The following is a 16,674-nucleotide window of genomic DNA, read 5'->3' on the forward strand; positions in this document are numbered from 1 at the left end:
GGGAGCCCCAGGGGGGGATGGTCAGCCCAGAATGGCTGAGATGGGCTTGAGGTGGGGCATCGGGGACCGGGCGGGACCAGGGCCTCGGGAGTTCCGCCTGCACCCCCATCCCTGTGTGGGGTCTTGGCCAGTGCTGGCCCGCGTACAGGAACAACTGACCAGCCGCTGGGAGGGGAACCGGGCACTGGCCGAGCGCACCCGAGACCAGCTGGCCCGGCACGAGGCCGGCCTCATGGACCTTCGAGGGGCCCTGAACCGGGCGGTGGGCACCATTCGGGAGGCGGAGGAACTCAACAGCCAAAACCAGGAGCGCTTGGAGGAGGTCCTGGTGAGGGGCCCTCCTCTCCTTCCCTCTCCCACTCACCTTCCTGCCCCGCAAGCTCCTTGTTACGTTGTCCCATCTTTTTGTCCCCGTTACCCTCTCCTTCCCTGTGGCCTCCAGCAACGGAAGCAGGAGCTGTCCAGGGACAATGCCACTCTGAGTGCCACCCTGCAGGCGGCCCGCAACATCCTGGCCCAGCTCTCGGAGCGCCTGCACGGCATGGACCAGGCCCGGGAGGTGAGTGCCACTCCTGGGGGCACCCAGGCAGGTCCGGGTGGGGCTTTGCGTGTAGGACGCGCCTCCGGGTCCCCACATCAGGTGAGAGCGAGTAGGGGGTCGGGTTGAAGGTCCCATTTGGCCCTCCCCACCCCCAGGAGTACGAGCACCTGGCCGCAAACCTGGACGGGGCCCGGACCCCGCTGCTGGAGAAGATGCGGGCCTTCTCCCCGGCGAGCAGCAGGGTGGAACTGGTGGAGGCCGCCGAGGCGCACGCGCGGCAGCTGGACCAGCTGGCCGTCAACCTGACCAGGTGCGAGGCCCGAGAAGTGCCAGGTCCTCTCCGGGACGCGGCGGGTCTGGGAGGGCTCTCGGAGAGGCTGCTGTTGCCCACAAGGTCTGGGCAGAAGCCCTGACCCCAACTGGCCATAAGCTTACAAGGAGGGCACACCTGGCAGGGAGCAGGGAAGGGATGAAGCGTGGGGGGCTGGAGGGGGCGGGCGGGCGGGCCTGGCAGCTGCGATGGCAGGAGGGAGGGCCCGAGGATGTCTGGGTCCCCCCGGCCGCACAGCCAGCGTCCCTCTCCCGCCCCCCCCAGCATCATCCAAGGAGTCAACCGGGACCGTTTCATCCAGCGGGCCATCGAGGCCGCTAACGCCTACGGCAGCATCCTCCAAGCTGTGCAGGCCGCGGAGGGCGCTGCTGGCCAGGCGCTGCAGGAGGCGAGCCGCACGTGGGCGGTGAGGCCCCGCCCCTCCCCACAGCCCCGCAGGAGCCCCTGCCCTCCCCCTGCCCCGGCTCCCGCCAGGCGGGTGTGACCCGGGTCCCGTCCCCGTGTCTGCAGACGGTGGTGCGGCGGGGCCTGGAGCCCCGAGCCCGGCAGCTGTTGGCCAACAGCAGCGCCCTGGTGGAGGCCGTCCTCCGGGAGGAGCAGAGGTTGGGCCGTGGTGAGTGCTGGGGGGGACGGGGGCAGACCCTTTGTGCCCGCTCACGTTTGGGGAGGGGAGTCGTAGGTGACGGCGTGAGGGAGGGGGAGGGCTGCCTGTGGGGGAATCCCGGTCACCGTCCGCGTGCTGCCCTGGCAGCCATGCAGAGGGCCACCACTCCCCCGACCTTGTAACGGGCCCGGGAAGGGTCTTTGCTACTGTCCCGATTTGGGGGCCGTGTGCACAGCAGCCTGTGGCATGAAAAAAGGTGGCAGGAACGCTCCCTCTGCTGCCAGAACCTCGGGGTGTGCGCAGCCCACAGGCGGTGGCCCAGCTCTTCCGAGGTTCCGTTATCTTATGTACGAGATGGGGATAATTATGCCTGCGGAGGGACCGAGTGGCTGCCAGGAGCCCATCACTCCAGCACCTGCCCAAGCTGGGGGCCCTCGTGCCCAGATGTCCCCGTCTGTGTGCACGTCGGCCTGGGTCCATCCTCGCTGGTCGGGCCGGCAGAGAGGGCTGGGCCTGCCTGCCAGGAGTGGGGGAGGAGGGGCTCCCGGGGCTGAGGCTGCCTTCCGCCACAGCGCGGGCTACCCTCCAGGGCACCGGGACCCCGCTCCGAGATGCCCAGGCCAAGAAGGAGCAGCTGGCAGCCCGAGTCCGGGAGGTACAGGCCATGTTGGCCATGGACACAGGTAGGTTGGTCTCCGTCTGGCCTCACCTTCCGCTTGTCCTGGGGCGAACAGACCCCTCCCCCACACGGGCATCGTGCTGGTCCGTGCTCCCCAGTGGGCTCCGACGGGGGACGTGTTCACACTCGGGTAGCCCCAGCCCTGGGACCCTGCCTCTGGGGCAGGGCGGCTGCACGGGGAGTGTGTAGTGGGGACATTTCACCCCCAGGGGTTTGGGGCATTGGGCAGGACCTGGCTCCCGGGAAGGATGTCCAAGGGAGGACGGGGGTGGCTGGAGGACATGAGGTGTAGGTGGGACCGAGGTGGCCGTTGTGGCCGGAGCCAAGGACGCAGGCAAGGCCTCTGGGCAAGGACCGGTGTGCCCCACCCAGGTCCGACCGTGTGGCTGCCCGCTCGAGGGTAGAACGTGCCAGCAAGCTTGCAAATGGGGCCGTGGAGACTTAGCAGGGCCCCGGGACAAAGGACGGTGGCCACGGGGAGGCAGGGCCCTGGGACGGAGGACGGTGGCCACGGGGAGTGGGCGTTAGGGTGACCGGGCTGTGGTCTGAGAAGCTGGCGTAAAAGGCACCATCTGGTAGAGGAGAGGACGGGACAGACAGCGGTGTTCCCAGTGCTTGTTCTCGTGAGCTCTGGGGGGAGCTGGCGGTCTCCCCGGATGGGAGGTGAAGCCGGGGTGGTCCTTGCCTGCGTCGCTCTGAACGTGCCTGTCCGCTGCCCACCACAGACGAGACGAGCAGGAAGATCGCTCATGCCAAAGCCGTGGCCGCTGGAGCCCAGGACACGGCCGCCCGTGTGCAGTCCCGGATTCAGGACATGCAGCAGAACTTGGAGCGGTGGCAGGGCCAGTACGGGGGCCTGCGGAGCCAGGACCTGGGCCAGGCGGTCCTGGACGCGGGCCGCTCAGGTGGGCGCCTGGGGTGCGGTGCCCCCGATGGGGGTGGCCCGGGAGCCTGTGAGACGGGGCCATCGGGGTCACCCCTTCTGCTCCCCGCAGTGTCCACCCTGGAGAAGACGCTGCCACGGCTGCTGGCCAAGCTGAGCCTCCTGGAAAACCGTGGGGCGCACAACGCCAGCCTGGCCTTGTCCACCAACATCGGCCGCGTGCGGGAGCTCATTGCCCAAGCCCGGGGGGCTGCCAGCAAGGTGGGCACGAGTGCCGGGGGAGAGCGGGCGTCCGGGGGGTGAGACGGTGGACGCTGATGAGCCACACACCCCCTGCATAGGTCAAGGTGCCCATGAAGTTCAATGGGCGCTCGGGGGTGCAGCTGCGTGCCCCTCGGGACCTCTCCGACCTCGCCGCCTACACCGCTCTCAAGTTCTACCTCCAGAGTCCAAAGCTGGCGTCTGGCCAGGTCACCGGGGACCGCTTCGTGCTGTACATGGGCAGCCGCCAGGTACTGGGTGGGCACAGTGGGCACGGCGGTCTGGGTGGAGCCAGGCACCAGGTTGGCGGGGGGGGGTGGGGGGGGGTGGGGTGTGTTGCTGTGCTGGGACCCCGTTCTGCTGAGTCTCCCGCCGCCTCCACAGGCTGTTGGCGACTACATGGGCGTGGCTCTGCGCGACCAGAAGGTGCACTGGGTGTACCGCCTGGGGGAGGCGGGCCCCGCCACCCTGAGCGTGGACGAGAACATAGGGGAGCAGTTCGCCGCAGTCAGCATCGACAGGTGGGTGGCCGGGCCCCCCCCCCGTGCTTCCCCTGCCACCTGGCGGGGTCCACCCCTCACCACCCCCTCTGCCCTCAGGACCCTCCAGTTCGGCCACATGTCCATCACGGTAGAGAAGCAGACGGTCCATGAGATCAAGGCCGACACGGTGGCCCCTGGGGCCCAGGGGCTGCTCAGCCTGCATCCTGACAACTTCGTCTTCTACGTGGGGGGCTACCCCAGCGACTTCACGGTGAGCCTGGGCCCGCGCTCCGTCCCGCCAGGCCCCGCTCCGTGTGTGGCTGCGGTCCCGCATGCTACACCTTGGGCTCCCCAACTGGGGTCTGCCCTGGGTGAGGGGCGCCCTGACGTGTGCCCTGTGCCCACAGCCCCCGGAGCCCCTCCGCTTTCCCGGCTACCTTGGCTGCGTCGAGATGGACACGCTCAACGAGGAGGTTTTCAGTCTCTATAACTTCGAGGAGACCTTCCAGCTGGACACGGCCGTGGACAAGCCCTGTGCCCGGTACGTGCAGCCGGGGCCCGGCCCTCACCTGCGCGCGGCCTGCTCTTGGCTGACCCTGTGACCTCTGACCGGTAGCTCCAAGGCGACCGGGGACCCGTGGCTCACCGATGGCTCCTACCTGGACGGCTCAGGCTTCGCTCGCATCAGCGTGGGCAGTCAGATAAGCCACACGAAGCGTTTTGAGCAGGAGCTCCGGCTCGTGTCCTCCAACGGGATCATCTTTTTCCTGCACCACCAGGCACGTCCGCGGCCCGGCCCCAGCCCGGACCCAGTGCGCCCCCTCCCCCCACCACCCTGTACCGACCTCGCGCCCCCTCTCCAGCCTCCCCCCGGTACCAGCCCTGCTCCCCGCTCCCCAGTGCCCCACTGCGTTACCGACCTTGCTCTCTTCCTAGCCCCTCCCCTCCCCACCCTGCTGGCCTTGCTCGCCACTCCCCCGGCCCCCCTCCCCCCGTACCAGCCCTGCTCCCCACTCCCTAGCCCCGCCCCGTACTGACCCTGCTCTCCCCTCCCTAGCACTCCCACCGCCCACCCCATACTGACCCCGCTCCTCCTCCCCAGCACCCCCAGCCCATACGGACCCTGCCCCCACCACCCCGTACCGACCCTGCCCGTCCCCCCCCACCCCCCAGGACCAGTTCCTGTGCCTGGCAGTGCGGAAGGGCAACCTCACCCTCCTGTATGACTTTGGCACCGGCCTGCAGGAGGCACAACCACCCCACAACCTGGCGCACAAGCTGCAGGCCCTGACCTCCGCCAGCAAGGCGGTGAGGCTGGGGGGGGCGGCCGGCGGGGCCCCGGGGTCACCCTCGGCGGTGAGGCTGGGGGGGGGGGGGGCCGGCGGGGCCCGGGGTCACCCTCGGCGGTGAGGCTGGGGGGGGGGGCCGGCGGGGCCCCGGGGTCACCCTCGGCGGTGAGGCTGGGGGAGGGCCGGCGGGGCCCCGGGGTCACCCTCGGCGGTGAGGCTGGGGAGGGGGGCTGGCGGGGCCCGGGGGTCGCCCTGAAGCCCCCGCACGCGGGCGCCTCGCAGATCCAGGTGTTCCTGCTGGCGGAAAACCGCAAGCGCGTGCTGGTGCGCGTGGAGAGGAGCTCCGTGTTCAGCGTGGACCGGGACAACTCGCTGGAGCTGGCGGACGCCTACTATCTGGGGGGCGTGCCCCCGGACCAGCTGCCCCCCAGGTGAGCCCGCGGTGCCGGGGCGGGCGGGGCCTCCGGCCGGGCGCTGGCCCTGACGCCCCTCCCCCGCAGCCTGCGGCAGCTCTTCCCCTCCGGAGGCTCCATCCGCGGCTGCATCAAGGGCATCAAGGCTCTGGGCAAGTACGTGGACCTCAAGAGGCTGAACACGACCGGCGTGAGCGCGGGCTGCACCGCCGACCTGCTGGTGAGCCCGCCCCCGCCCTGGCCGGCGGCACCCTCTCCGGGCCCGTGTCCGGGGCCCTCGCCGTCACCGTCCTCCTCCCGTAGATGCAACGGGCCGTGACTTTCCACGGCGACGGCTTCCTGTCCCTGGAGCTCCCTCACGTCGCTCCCCTCACGGGCCGCGTCTACTCGGGGTTCGGCTTCCGCAGCACGCGGGACAGCGGTCTGCTCTACCGCCGAGGATCCGAGGTGCGTCAGCGCCCGCTCCCGGCAGCGGCCGCCTGGGGCTCGGGCGGCTGGAGGGCAGGAGGCGTGCCCCGGCCTGGTGCGCTGACCTGGCCGCTGTCCCCAGGATGAGCTGTGCCAGGTGTCCCTGAAGCAGGGCCGCGTGACGCTCCGGCTGTTGAGGACGGAGGTGAAAACTCGCGACGGCTTTGCTGACGGTGCCCCCCATTACGTGGCTTTCTACAGCAACGACACAGGGTGAGCCCAGCCCGCGGGGCCTCTGGCTGCGGTGCTGGGGGACAGGGTGGCGGCAGGGCCACCGGCAGGGCAGGGTGGGGGAAACGCTGCTGTCCCCCGCAGGGTCTGGCTCTATGTGGATGACCAACTTCAGCAGATGAAGCCCCACCAGGGGCCGTCCCCCGGGCCCCAGCCCCAGCCTCCCCGAGCCGCTGAGCTGTCCTTGGGAGGCAGGCCGGAGCCTGGCGACTTCTTCAGTGGCTGCATCAGCAATGTCTTCGTGCTGCGGTGAGCCTCCGGCGGGGGTGTGGGGGCCGCCACCCATCCCCCCACCCCCCACCCCCCCGATGCTGACCACACTGCGCCCCCCCCCCCCCTCCCCCCAGGCTCCTGGGGCCGCAGCGTGTGTTCGACCTGCAGCAGTACTCCAAAAGCGTCAACGTGACCGCAGACTGCGCTCCTGCGCCACGTGCCCAGACCCCTGGGCGGGCACCTCAAGGACCGCGGGCTGCAGCGCTGCGGAAGGTAGGGCGCGGGGAGGGCAGCGTGAGCGAGGCGGAGCTGGGGACTGCCGGAAGGCGGCCCCCACACATTCCTGCGTCCCATCTGACCACCCCGCCACCCCCCGCCCCCAGGCTTCCCGACGCAGCCGCCAGCCCCCCCGGGACCCTGCCTGCACACCACCCCGGCCCCTCGGGACCCCCCGAGATGCCTACCAGTTTGGGGGGCCCTTGCCCAGTCACCTAGAGTTTGCCCACGTCCCGGCCCCCCCGGGGAACTGGTAAGTCTGGGCCGGGTGGGGTGGGTGTGGGGGGGCCGCCCAGGCTGATGGCGCCGCTTGGCTTCCAGGTCCCAGGTCTCGATGCTGGTCCGCCCTCGCGCCCCCCGAGGACTCCTGCTCCTCGCCGCCCCTCTCATGGCCGGCGGCCCCTCCCTGCTTCTCCTCCTGAGCCACGGACGCTTCGTCGCTCAGACAGAAGGTCCCGGGCCCCGGCTCCGTGTCCAGAGCCGCCGGCGTTCACGGGCTGGCCGGTGGCACGTGGTGAGGCACTGAGGACAGGGGACACGGGCAGGGCCCTGGGAGCTCCCGCTCTGACACGCCCCCTCCCGCCCCCAGGTGTCTGTGCGGTGGGAAAAGACTCGGATCCAGCTGGTGACAGACGGGGTCCGGGCCCAGGACCGGGAGCGGCCTGGCCAGCGGCGCCGGGAGCCAGGGAGCCCCCGGCCCCGAACTCTCTTCGTGGGGGGCCTTCCTGCCAGGGGCTTCAGCCCTAGGCCCCCAGTGAGAAGCACCTCAGCGCCCCCCCACACCCCCGAGAACCACCTTGCTCCCCACCCCACCCCCCAGCTGAACTCCCCTCCCGGGGCTCCGGGGCCCTCCCCACACCAGCCCGTCTGTGCCCCACAGGTGGCCGTCAGCGGCTTCAGCGGCTGTGTGAGGAGACTGAGGCTGGATGGGCGGCCTCTGGGGCCCCCCACACGGGTGGTGGGGGTCACACCATGCTTCTCAGGCCCCCTGGAGAAGGGCCTATTCTTCGCAGAGAGCGGGGGAGTCGTCACCGCAGGTCCGTAGGGCATCAGTGCGCCCCCAGCCCTCTGGGGAGGGAGTGGGGCTCTGGGGCGGGGGGGGGGGGGGGGGGGCCGGGCAGCCCCGCCTCCCTCCCTCACAGCGCCTCCCCACAGACACCCTGGGGGTCACCCTTCTTGACGTGAGCCTGGAGCTGGAGGTACGGCCCCAGACCGCTTCCGGCCTCCTCTTCCACCTGGGCCGGGGCCGGGCGCCCCCCTACCTGCAGCTGCAGCTGCGAGAGAAGAAGGTAGGTCGGGCGGGGGGCGGCGTGGGGGGCGCTGCTCCCACACCACAGTGTGGACCTGGGTTAGGGACGCTCTCCTGACTCACCCGCCCCGCCCCAGGTCCTGCTGCGGGCGGACGACGGTGGCGGGGAGTTCTCCACGTGGGTGACGTGCCCCGCAGCCCTGTGTGACGGGCAGTGGCACCGACTGGCAGGTGAGCCGGGCCCCCCCTCCCATGGCCGAGCTCCCACCCCGCGCCTTTGTGCTTGGGGGAGTGCCCAGGAGGGGCAGCCGCGGACCGCCCAGTGGGACCCCCTGGGCAAACAGCCCAGGCCCCTCCCAGCCCAGTTACAAGGACCCTGTGCCCGCAGTGACCAAAGGCGGGAATACCCTCCAGCTGACGGTGGACACACAGACCAACGGCACCCGAGGCCCCACGGTGGCAGTGGCCTCAGGGGACGCCCTGGCCCCTCTGCACCTTGGGGGCCTGCCCGGTGAGTGTGGCCTCTGCCTGGGGGTGGGAGTGGCCCCTGAAGGATCAGGTGCTTGGATCCCTCTGCTTCCACCCCACCTTCTGGGATGGGGCAGCCGGGGAGACAGGTTTTGGGGGAGGGGGCGCTGCTGGTGGGACATTGGCCTCTGTTCCAACCTGTCCCCCATCTTCCTTTGTGCCCCCAGGGCCCACGAACACACAGGCTGGGCCTCTGGCCTACCATGGCTGCATGAGGAACCTGGTGGTGAACCGGTCCCCCGTCACCTGGCCTCGCTCTGTGGGTGTTCAGGGGGCAGTGGGGGCCAGCGGCTGCCCCGCCACGTAGCGCGGCTGCCCCTCCAGTGGCCGTGCAGGACAAGTCTTCAGGGGCCCCGGGCCTGGAGTCCACGGGAGGGCCGCCCCAGGCGGGCGGGCTCCCACCTCGGAGCCCGCAGGCCCTGCCCTCTGCTGTTTCAAAGTCTGTGTCTGTCTGGATTCTAGGTTCTAGGGGTGATGAATCTTCTTTCTGGAAACGGCTTTAAGTTATATCTCTTTAAACAAAAGGATAAATTCTATAAACTGGGGTTTTTAATACGTTTTATCTTCCAGTTTCGTTGAGATTTTCCTCCACCAATTTTTAGTAACGTGAGAAATCTGCCCTGCTTCTGAAATTAAAAAGTTACTACTTCTGTTTAACGGAGCGTTGACTTTAATTGTGAGAGAAGAAAAGCAGTCAGAGGCGATCTAGCCTCCGGACGTGCTCATGGGGGCAGCGCCGGCCCGGGGGCTCCCCTCGCCTGGAGTGGCTGTCCCCCCACCCCCGAGTCAGAACTGCCAGGGCTGGAGGGGCAGCGCTCGGCCCGGCTCCCTCCTGGGTACACGGGAAGACCAGAGGTGGCAGGTAAAAGACAAGACCTTTATTTCTCAGCAAGCGGAACGGAGGTGAGGGCGCGCTCCGCGCCACAGGCGCCATCGCAGAGGCCGCGAATCCCGACCCCTTGGGGACAGCGGATGATTAATCTAAGCTCATGTCCTCCTCTTCGTCCTTCTTGTCCTTCCCGTCGCCCTCCTGCTCGGATCTGGCACTGTTCTGCATGGCTTTGGCAAATGCTTCCACATCTAAAATACATTTAAAAATGTGAGGCGCCCTTCCTAGACCCCGGCCTGAGACTGCCAGCTGGAGGGCACAGGAGATGAAAACATCAACACCAAGGCCCAGGGCCACAGAACCTCCAGGGCCCCAGCCGGCCAGCCCTGTGCCATGCAAACTACGAGGAAAAAAACAAACCCTGCCCTGGGCGCAGGGTGGGGGCTCGGGCACTTACCGCCTTTGTTGGCCGCCTCCACGGCCTCTGCAGGCAGGCCAAACTGGCACATGAGGGGGCCCAGCTGCCCAGAGGCCAGGGCTGCACTGAACATGCCCAGGGCCTGCGAAAGAAAGCCAGACGCCCCCTGAGCCCACGCTATTGGTGAAAGCCCGGGAGGGGGGCGGGGACGCTCCGCGACCGGGAGCCACGCTGAAGCTCGGTGAGCTGTGCCCCCTTCCACCGAGCACGTGGCAGGGGCACCCAGGCCACAGCGTCTACCTGCTGGAACTGGGGCGAGGTCAGCGTGTTCTGGATCTCCTCTGCCGTCTGTGGCAGCGACTCCCCAGAGGGCAGGTAGGGTAAGAGGCGCTCCTGGACGTCCGCGTTGGCGAGGATAGGTGCCATGATCTCGGGCGTCAGGACACTGGCCAGGTCAACTAAGACGGAAGCGCAGGGCCGTCAGCGGCTCGAGGCCGACACAGACACCCACGTAGGAAGCCAGCCGCGGACGCCCGAGCCATGAAATTGGCGGGTGTGGCAAGGCGAGGGGGGGCAGCGGCTCAGCCCGGGGACATGCTCGGCCCCACGCCTCGGAAAGCCAGCAAGCGAGCAGGCGGGGGGCGGCAGGCACCTTCACCCCCCAGCCCGGACCCGAGGAGCACATGTTACCTTGCTGGCCGCCTCCTGGCCCTGCCGGCACGTTCATAGTAGCTAGAATGCTCTGAAGGTCGCTCAGCTGGATGGGCTGGGTTGGGCTGGCTGCCGTGCTGGTTCCGTTACCTGAACTGGGTGCGGGGCTGGGGCTGGTCACCGAGGCGGCTGCTGGAGCGGAAGGGGCGGGGGTGGCTCGGGTAGAAGAGGTGGTGGAGGACGGGGTGACTGCTGCCGACTGGCTCCGCGAGCTGGGGAGAGCGAGGGCAGCGATGGGACGGCCTCACACCCTGAGGGTGCCCGCATCGGTCCTGCCCCCAACGTCCCGGAACTGCTGGGACTCCGGAAGAGTCCAGGCCCCAAAGGACCCTCCCTGGGGGGTCATGGGGGGGGGGGGGTTCTCTGTCCTTCGCCATCTCCTATGTCCGGGCTCCTTCGAACGAGGGGACGCCTGGGGGCACACAGGCATGGTGGGGCGGAGCACAGGGCTCACCTGGACGAAGAGCTGCTCGCCGGAGGCCCTCCACTCCCCAGTAAGCTGGCCAGGCCTGGCCCGGTCAGGGCCCCCAGTCCCCCTGCGAGCAAAGAGACGTGAGCTCAGATGCCACACCCTCCCGAAGAGCCCACCTCTCCCGGCCAAGCATCCTGCACGAAACCCAAGGGATGAGGGGACAGCAGAGGCCACGGCGGGCTGAGGTGCCGGACTAGCGACTGCCTCACTCCATCAGGTCCGGGCACCTCTGTCCCGGTCTGCAAACGACGCACTTAGCGCGCACTAACACGCGCTGCAAACCTGGCAGAGCAGCGAGCGCTTCCCAGGCGTGCGCGACACACACCCGCCCCGGCACAACAGCGGGGGCGGCAGGGAACGGGGGGCCCTTCCCGGGGAAGCCGGCATGAGGGACACGTGTTCACAGAGACCGCTCGGAGCCAACGAGGAACTAAAGGAAGAACTCGAATGGCAAAGCGACCCTAACTACGGCTGTCCGCCCCTAGCGCAGGCCGCGGGGCCGTGGGGTTACCCAGTCCTCCAAGGCCGGCGGGTCCAATGAGCTGCATGAGCTGGCTGTGGCTCATGTTCCCCAGCAGACTCTGCAAGCCGCCCTCGCCTGTAAGACAGGAGGTGCTCAGACTCGGGCCTGTCGCCGGGTCAACACCCACGGGGCCCCGGGGAGGCTGGGGGACTCGGGCTGACGCTGAGACGGAGCGCGCGCTGGGACCTCTCCCTCGGCTCTCCCCCAAACCGCAAGTGCAACGAGCCGACGGGGTGGAGCTCAGACGTTTCACCCCTGGAAGGTGGGGCTGGGGACCGATGGGAGCTGGGACGCCTCCGCGTCCCTTTAAAACAACCAGCCTGCACCATCAGGGATCCAAGACCTCGCCACGTGCTCGGACACCCCAGCGTGTTCTGGGAGGTGACCGTTACCGCCCAGTGCAGAGAGCTCGTGGCCTCCACTCCCACTCGCCCCCAGCGCTCCAGGCATCGGGGGGTTGTTCAGATACTCGTTGACCTTGCGGCAGTGCTCCTCGTCCTGGTCCGTCTTGGGCTCCTGTGGGGGGAGGGGGTACAACCGGAGCTGCCACAGGGCAGCCCGCCTGCCACCGAAGGAGCTCGCACACGAGGGTGAGGGGCTCAGACGGGTGATGTTACCTGTCCACAGTCACACAGCACTGAGGACAGGGCCCAGCAGGGCGGACAGGGACGGCAGTCCCACAAGACCGCCGGTGCCGTGGCAACGCTGGTTCTTAGGGTAGGGACACTGCAGCACTAAAACCGCCCTACGTGCACCCGCAAGGCCTTCTGACCCTCCGGGACCGGACCCTTCACACAACAGTCTAAGAGCCACGAAACCTTCCGGTGACTCGCGTGAAGCCACGAAACCACCGGTTGTGACCCCACGGCACACAGAGCAGCCCCAGCCGTGGCCCCTCGGGTCCGCTGGGAGCTCCATAAAGAGGCTCGCAGGCGCTCGCCAGCCACAACCTCCCGAAGTGCCCCCAGGCCCACGAGCCAGAGTGCCCACCCTCCGTCCCTGAGTGTGCACCGTGGGCCTGCAGGGTGCTAGGGACACAGAAGGGACAGAACAGAGCTCCTCCCCTCCAGGGCAGAAGGAAGTGGGGAGAAGGGCAAAATCGGGAGAAACAAAAACAGTAGAGCTGGTGAGACGATTTTTGTATTACTGTTACAAGTTTCTATTTTTGAGCGAGCACGCGTGTGGTGGAGCAGTGGGGGGTGGGGACAGGATCCCAAGCAGGCTCCCAGCTGTCAGCACAGAGCCAGACGTGGGACTCGAACTCACGGACCCTGAGTTCATGACCTGAGCCAAAGTCGGACGCTTAACCGACTGAGCCCCCCAGGCACCCTCTGGGGAAACATTTCTTGGCAAAACTGGGGAAACAAGCTCATGGCCCCATCTCTGTCCGCAGATGAAGTCTTAACGGAACAGGGCTGCACCCATTCGTTCACTTCTCGTCCACAGTGGCTTTCACGCTCCTTCGGCAGAAGCACAGCCTGTCCAGCCCACAGAGAGGAAAACCTTTTCTGCCTTGTTCCAGAAAGTGCTGGGGGGAGGGCAACAGGTTCACCTCTGGGGAAGGAAAGTGGCAACATCTGTCAAAACTGCAAAACCGGGGACACCTGGGCGGCTCAGTCGACAAAGCGTGGGGCTCTCGACGTCAGCTCAGGCCACGATCTCATGATCTCATGGTCCCCCACTAAGTGTGGAGCCCGCTTGGGATTCTCTCCCTTTCTCTCTGCTCCTCCCCTGCTCAGGCACACACCTGCGAGCTCTCTCAAGACGTTAAAAAACCCAAAAAGCAAAAAAACCCTGCAAATGCACTCGTTTACCCACTTCTACCAAGTCCGTTTCTGGATTTTAACACGGCGATCACCACCACCCCCTGTACGGGAAACAAACCTGGTGTAAAATCACTCTTTAACACGCCGCCTGCAACAAATCGGAGGTGCAAACGGGCCCAACGGCCAACAGGTGGGAGAAGGCTGGGCGGCTGTTACGCCCAGTGGAATGCTGCCTGCCGCCGTGGGCACCAGGACGCCCTGCCGCGCTGACCCGAACACCCCAAAGCACACAACTGGGGGGAGGGGGAGGCAGGGCTCAGAAAAGCCTGGAAAAGAACACTCCGTTTCTGTACAAATACACAGCAAGGAGAAAGCGTGTGGTCAACCTTGCTTCCGCCGTGCGTGCTCACAGCCCAGGGGGGCGGGGGGAAGAGTGTGTGACAAGCACATCATGGGCCGTGTGCCCGTCGACGCATCAAGACCGGGGCCCAGTCCAGAAACCGCTCTGTGTGCCAGGGAGTTCCGGGTCGTGAAAGGGCACCGGGAGCCCAGCCACAAGTGTGTACCCTCTGCAAAGGTCCCCTGCTCTGCTGCCTTTGGCGCTAGGAGCCCCACGGAAATTCTCAGGTTCCGCGGCAGTCACCTTCGGCCAGCACCAGCCCTACCGCCCGGTGAGCCACGAGGAAAGACAACAGGCCAGCAAAACCTACCCACCTGCATCCAGAAGAAGAGCCGTTTGGACCCTGCCTTAAACTTGAGCACGTAGACCCTCCCGCTGGGGCACTGCGGCACGCGCTTGAACTCACAGTCGTCAGGAAAGATGATCAAATCCTTCAGAGAGCCACAGGGGAGGAGTTAGCGTCACACAAATACTGCCTTCGCGGGAAACACGCTGGGTCCCGTGTCGGGGGAGGGGGCGGGGTACACGATGCACCACCGGGTGGAGAGGCCAGGGTCACAGGCACCCCACCAAGGGCATGAGGGCCGGGAGAGGGGTTCGATGCTCAACAGGGAAGGGGGCCTTTCGGCTTTTCGAGGATTTTGAACAGAGACGTCTTGGGAACGACGTTCCCAGGTGGGTTCAAAGTGGGGCTGCACTGCTCTCAACAAGGAACACACGAGCCTGGAGAACAGACAGCGCTAAAAAGGAGGAGAGCTGGTGGAGCGCAGCGTTTACACGGCACCCGAATCCCAGGCACAATGACGGGAGCAGTCTACAGATCCGGGGCGGGAGACCCGAATGCCCGTGAGCAAAGCGGAACAGCTGGTGTGGGCCCCGGAGCAGCGGCGCCCACCTGTGCCAGCAGCACACGCCCACCGTAACAGGGCAGCTGCGTGTCCAGAGCCAAGTGTGAGCAGCTACGCGTGCTTCTGGAAAACCGGACCGTCCCGACGACCAGGCGGGCTTCCTAAGACCAGACACTTACGTCCTCCACGTTCCCAGATGTCCTGTCCTTCCAGCAGAAGTGAATGAGGGAGTCATCCGTCTGCTGAATGTACACGAGCCCTTTCCGTTTATCTGGGGTGACAGTAGTTCCTTTTAGCGACATCTTTCCTGCACGAAACTCCACCAGATACTTGTTGGAGGAGCCTCGGGAGCCTGGCACCAGGCTTGGAAACAGAGCGCCTGAAGTCGTCATCCTGGAAGAGCGACCAGCAAGCAAACCCGGTCAGGATCGTGAAAGTCCCAGCTTCCTCGTCCAATGTGACACTGGCGGGACAGAGCGAAAGGCCGCCACCAGGCCGGGAGACAGGGGGCCCCCCGCGGCGGCGCAGTCTCCCTGGAGCACGCAGCCAGCAGGTGCCCGGGCGCGGCCGCAGCTGCTTCTCAGGTTTCTCCACGATCGGAATTAACCTGTGCACCCCAACCGCGCCCCGCTTCCCGCCGAGAACCCCGCTCAGCGCCACTTCTGCGGCCCGGGCCCCGAACAAGCTCAGCAACGTGAGCTAGGAGGAGACGGCGCCGACACCTCGGACAGGGCCGAGACTCCGGCCGGGCTCCGTCGGGGCACGCCCGTTAAGCTGCGACTCGGCGGACCGGCGCCCTTGCACAAACGAGCGCGGTGGGAGAGTGGGGGAGGAGACGGGACAAGCCCCAGGACCGGGGTCGCGCCGCGCCGACCAGGCTCCTCCGCGCGGGGCCCACGGGCCCACCCCGACCTCGCGGCCCCCGCGGCCCCCGCGTCGCGCGGGGCGGTCGGGCCGGCACGGCCGCCGCCGGCCCGAGAGCCCGAGGCCCCCACGGCCGTCGCCCCGCGCACGGCCCCTGGCCTCCGCCGACCCGACCCCGGCTCGGGGACCCCAACGGCGCAGGCTCCGCCCCCGCAGCCGTCCCCGCCCCCCGGCGACCCCCGCACCTGGCCCGCGCCGCGACTCGGCCGAGAGGCGCCGTCCGGGCTCGCTCTTCCTCCTCAGCGCCTGCCGGGCCCCGCCGGAAGTTCTTTCTCGTTCCGCCCCTCCCGCCGCTCTCGCCGCCGATTGGGCCGTGCCAGGGGCGGGGCCGACGCTGAACCGCCAGCGATTGGAAAGGGCAGCCGTCCGTCGACCCGACCCGCCCCGCCCGCGCCCCCTTCCGGCGGAAGCGCGGGCGGGCGGCGCGCGGGCCAGAGCGGCCCCTATTGTTGCTGTGTCATAGGGGTGCGGCGGCGGCCCCTGGCGGCGGCGACCGGAGTGGCGTGGCAGGCGCCGACCCAGCGGTGGGCGTTGGAGCCCACATCCCCACCGTCGCGGGAGAGCGGCAGCACCTGCGAGGCGCGAGGGGGCGTCTCAGGTTCACGGCCAGCGCTGCAAGCCAGGTCCCAGGACGTGGAGGAAACAGTCCCCGAGTCAGGGGAAGGGCGTCTTAGGACCCGGGGGTTGGGGAGGGCCGGCTTCACGACCGCAGGGGTATGTGACTGAACCAAAGCCCAGGGCTCCGGGGCCTGGGACGCAGAGCCCACGACATCAACGATGGTCCTCGGGGGCGACAGAAGTTCCGTGCGGTACCCCCGGCCCCGTTTCCCCCGTAATGGTGCTAAGATGGGTACCCCCTGTTCTCCCCCAGGGGCCCCCCATTCCAGTGAGGACAGTGCTGGCATGGCTGCCTCCCTTCTCCCTGGGGGGGGGGGGGGGGGGGGGGGCGGGGTGCCCCTACTGACCCCATTCTTGTCCAGCCCTCCCCCCCATACCAGCGAAGACAGTGCTGGCACGGCTGTTCCCCACACTCCTGTGCCTGGAGTCCCCAGAGGCTGATGTGTGTGCTCAGAGTGGAGGGCAAGAAGCCCGTCGTCCATACTCACAATGAGTGACGGGTGGCCCTCCTGCTGGTCTTTGAGCCGCGTTTCCATCCTGCACTTTGCTTCGAGGCTCCAAGCAGTAAGCAAGGGGGCGCACACGGAGCCCTGCACCCTCCCTGCCCCATGCTAGACCCCCGTCCGCCACCAAAGCAAGGCCACTGTGCGAGCTGCCTGACGATTTACCAACTAGATGTATACACGGGCTTTGTTTGAAAGCTTTTTGTAAAAAGTG

At 67.7% G+C, this 16,674-nt stretch overlaps 2 protein-coding genes across 2 annotated transcripts in view; one reads left to right on the forward strand and one right to left on the reverse strand.

Moving 5' to 3' along the window:
- The window catches only part of LAMA5 (laminin subunit alpha 5), a 50,177-nt gene extending 41,072 nt beyond the window's left edge, over positions 1-9,105 (forward strand). The window contains exons 53-80 of the mRNA XM_042930462.1: positions 132-328; positions 443-559; positions 697-851; positions 1,137-1,278; positions 1,383-1,485; positions 2,049-2,159; positions 2,881-3,060; positions 3,151-3,299; positions 3,380-3,550; positions 3,684-3,820; positions 3,899-4,052; positions 4,189-4,322; positions 4,398-4,560; positions 4,955-5,089; positions 5,353-5,501; positions 5,571-5,703; positions 5,787-5,930; positions 6,034-6,164; positions 6,267-6,431; positions 6,530-6,668; positions 6,779-6,924; positions 6,993-7,185; positions 7,261-7,425; positions 7,552-7,708; positions 7,827-7,960; positions 8,058-8,151; positions 8,309-8,431; positions 8,616-9,105. Coding sequence (XP_042786396.1) covers positions 132-328; positions 443-559; positions 697-851; positions 1,137-1,278; positions 1,383-1,485; positions 2,049-2,159; positions 2,881-3,060; positions 3,151-3,299; positions 3,380-3,550; positions 3,684-3,820; positions 3,899-4,052; positions 4,189-4,322; positions 4,398-4,560; positions 4,955-5,089; positions 5,353-5,501; positions 5,571-5,703; positions 5,787-5,930; positions 6,034-6,164; positions 6,267-6,431; positions 6,530-6,668; positions 6,779-6,924; positions 6,993-7,185; positions 7,261-7,425; positions 7,552-7,708; positions 7,827-7,960; positions 8,058-8,151; positions 8,309-8,431; positions 8,616-8,755 — 4,061 coding nt within the window. The 3' untranslated portion in view covers positions 8,756-9,105. The remainder of the gene's footprint in view (positions 1-131; positions 329-442; positions 560-696; positions 852-1,136; positions 1,279-1,382; positions 1,486-2,048; positions 2,160-2,880; positions 3,061-3,150; positions 3,300-3,379; positions 3,551-3,683; positions 3,821-3,898; positions 4,053-4,188; positions 4,323-4,397; positions 4,561-4,954; positions 5,090-5,352; positions 5,502-5,570; positions 5,704-5,786; positions 5,931-6,033; positions 6,165-6,266; positions 6,432-6,529; positions 6,669-6,778; positions 6,925-6,992; positions 7,186-7,260; positions 7,426-7,551; positions 7,709-7,826; positions 7,961-8,057; positions 8,152-8,308; positions 8,432-8,615) is intronic.
- A 206-nt stretch (positions 9,106-9,311) lies between these two features.
- On the reverse strand, positions 9,312-15,714 carry ADRM1 (ADRM1 26S proteasome ubiquitin receptor). The gene is made up of 10 exons (XM_042930473.1): positions 15,525-15,714; positions 14,595-14,808; positions 13,882-13,998; positions 11,794-11,917; positions 11,390-11,476; positions 10,861-10,942; positions 10,386-10,618; positions 9,996-10,153; positions 9,735-9,837; positions 9,312-9,528 (listed from the first exon to the last, which is right to left on the reverse strand). The coding sequence occupies exons 2-10, from the start codon at positions 14,805-14,807 to the stop codon at positions 9,425-9,427; spliced, it is 1,221 nt and encodes a 406-aa protein (XP_042786407.1). The 5' UTR covers position 14,808; positions 15,525-15,714; the 3' UTR covers positions 9,312-9,424.
- Positions 15,715-16,674: the final 960 nt, after the last annotated feature.

Source organism: Panthera leo, chromosome A3 (assembly GCF_018350215.1).
Source record: "Panthera leo isolate Ple1 chromosome A3, P.leo_Ple1_pat1.1, whole genome shotgun sequence".
Classification (NCBI taxonomy): domain Eukaryota; kingdom Metazoa; phylum Chordata; class Mammalia; order Carnivora; family Felidae; genus Panthera; species Panthera leo.

What these genes read in the sequence shown, in the direction of transcription:
- ADRM1 (XM_042930473.1), bottom strand. Translation starts at nt 14,807, where the DNA reads ATGACGACTTCAGGCGCTCTGTTTCCAAGCCTGGTGCCAGGCTCCCGA. An exon ending in GGCTCTTCTTCTGGATGCAG is followed by an intron (nt 11,918 to 13,881) that starts GTGGGTAGGTTT and finishes CTCCCCCCACAG; the next exon opens with GAGCCCAAGACGGACCAGGA. An exon ending in CGAGCTCTCTGCACTGGGCG is followed by an intron (nt 11,477 to 11,793) that starts GTAACGGTCACC and finishes CCTGTCTTACAG; the next exon opens with GCGAGGGCGGCTTGCAGAGT.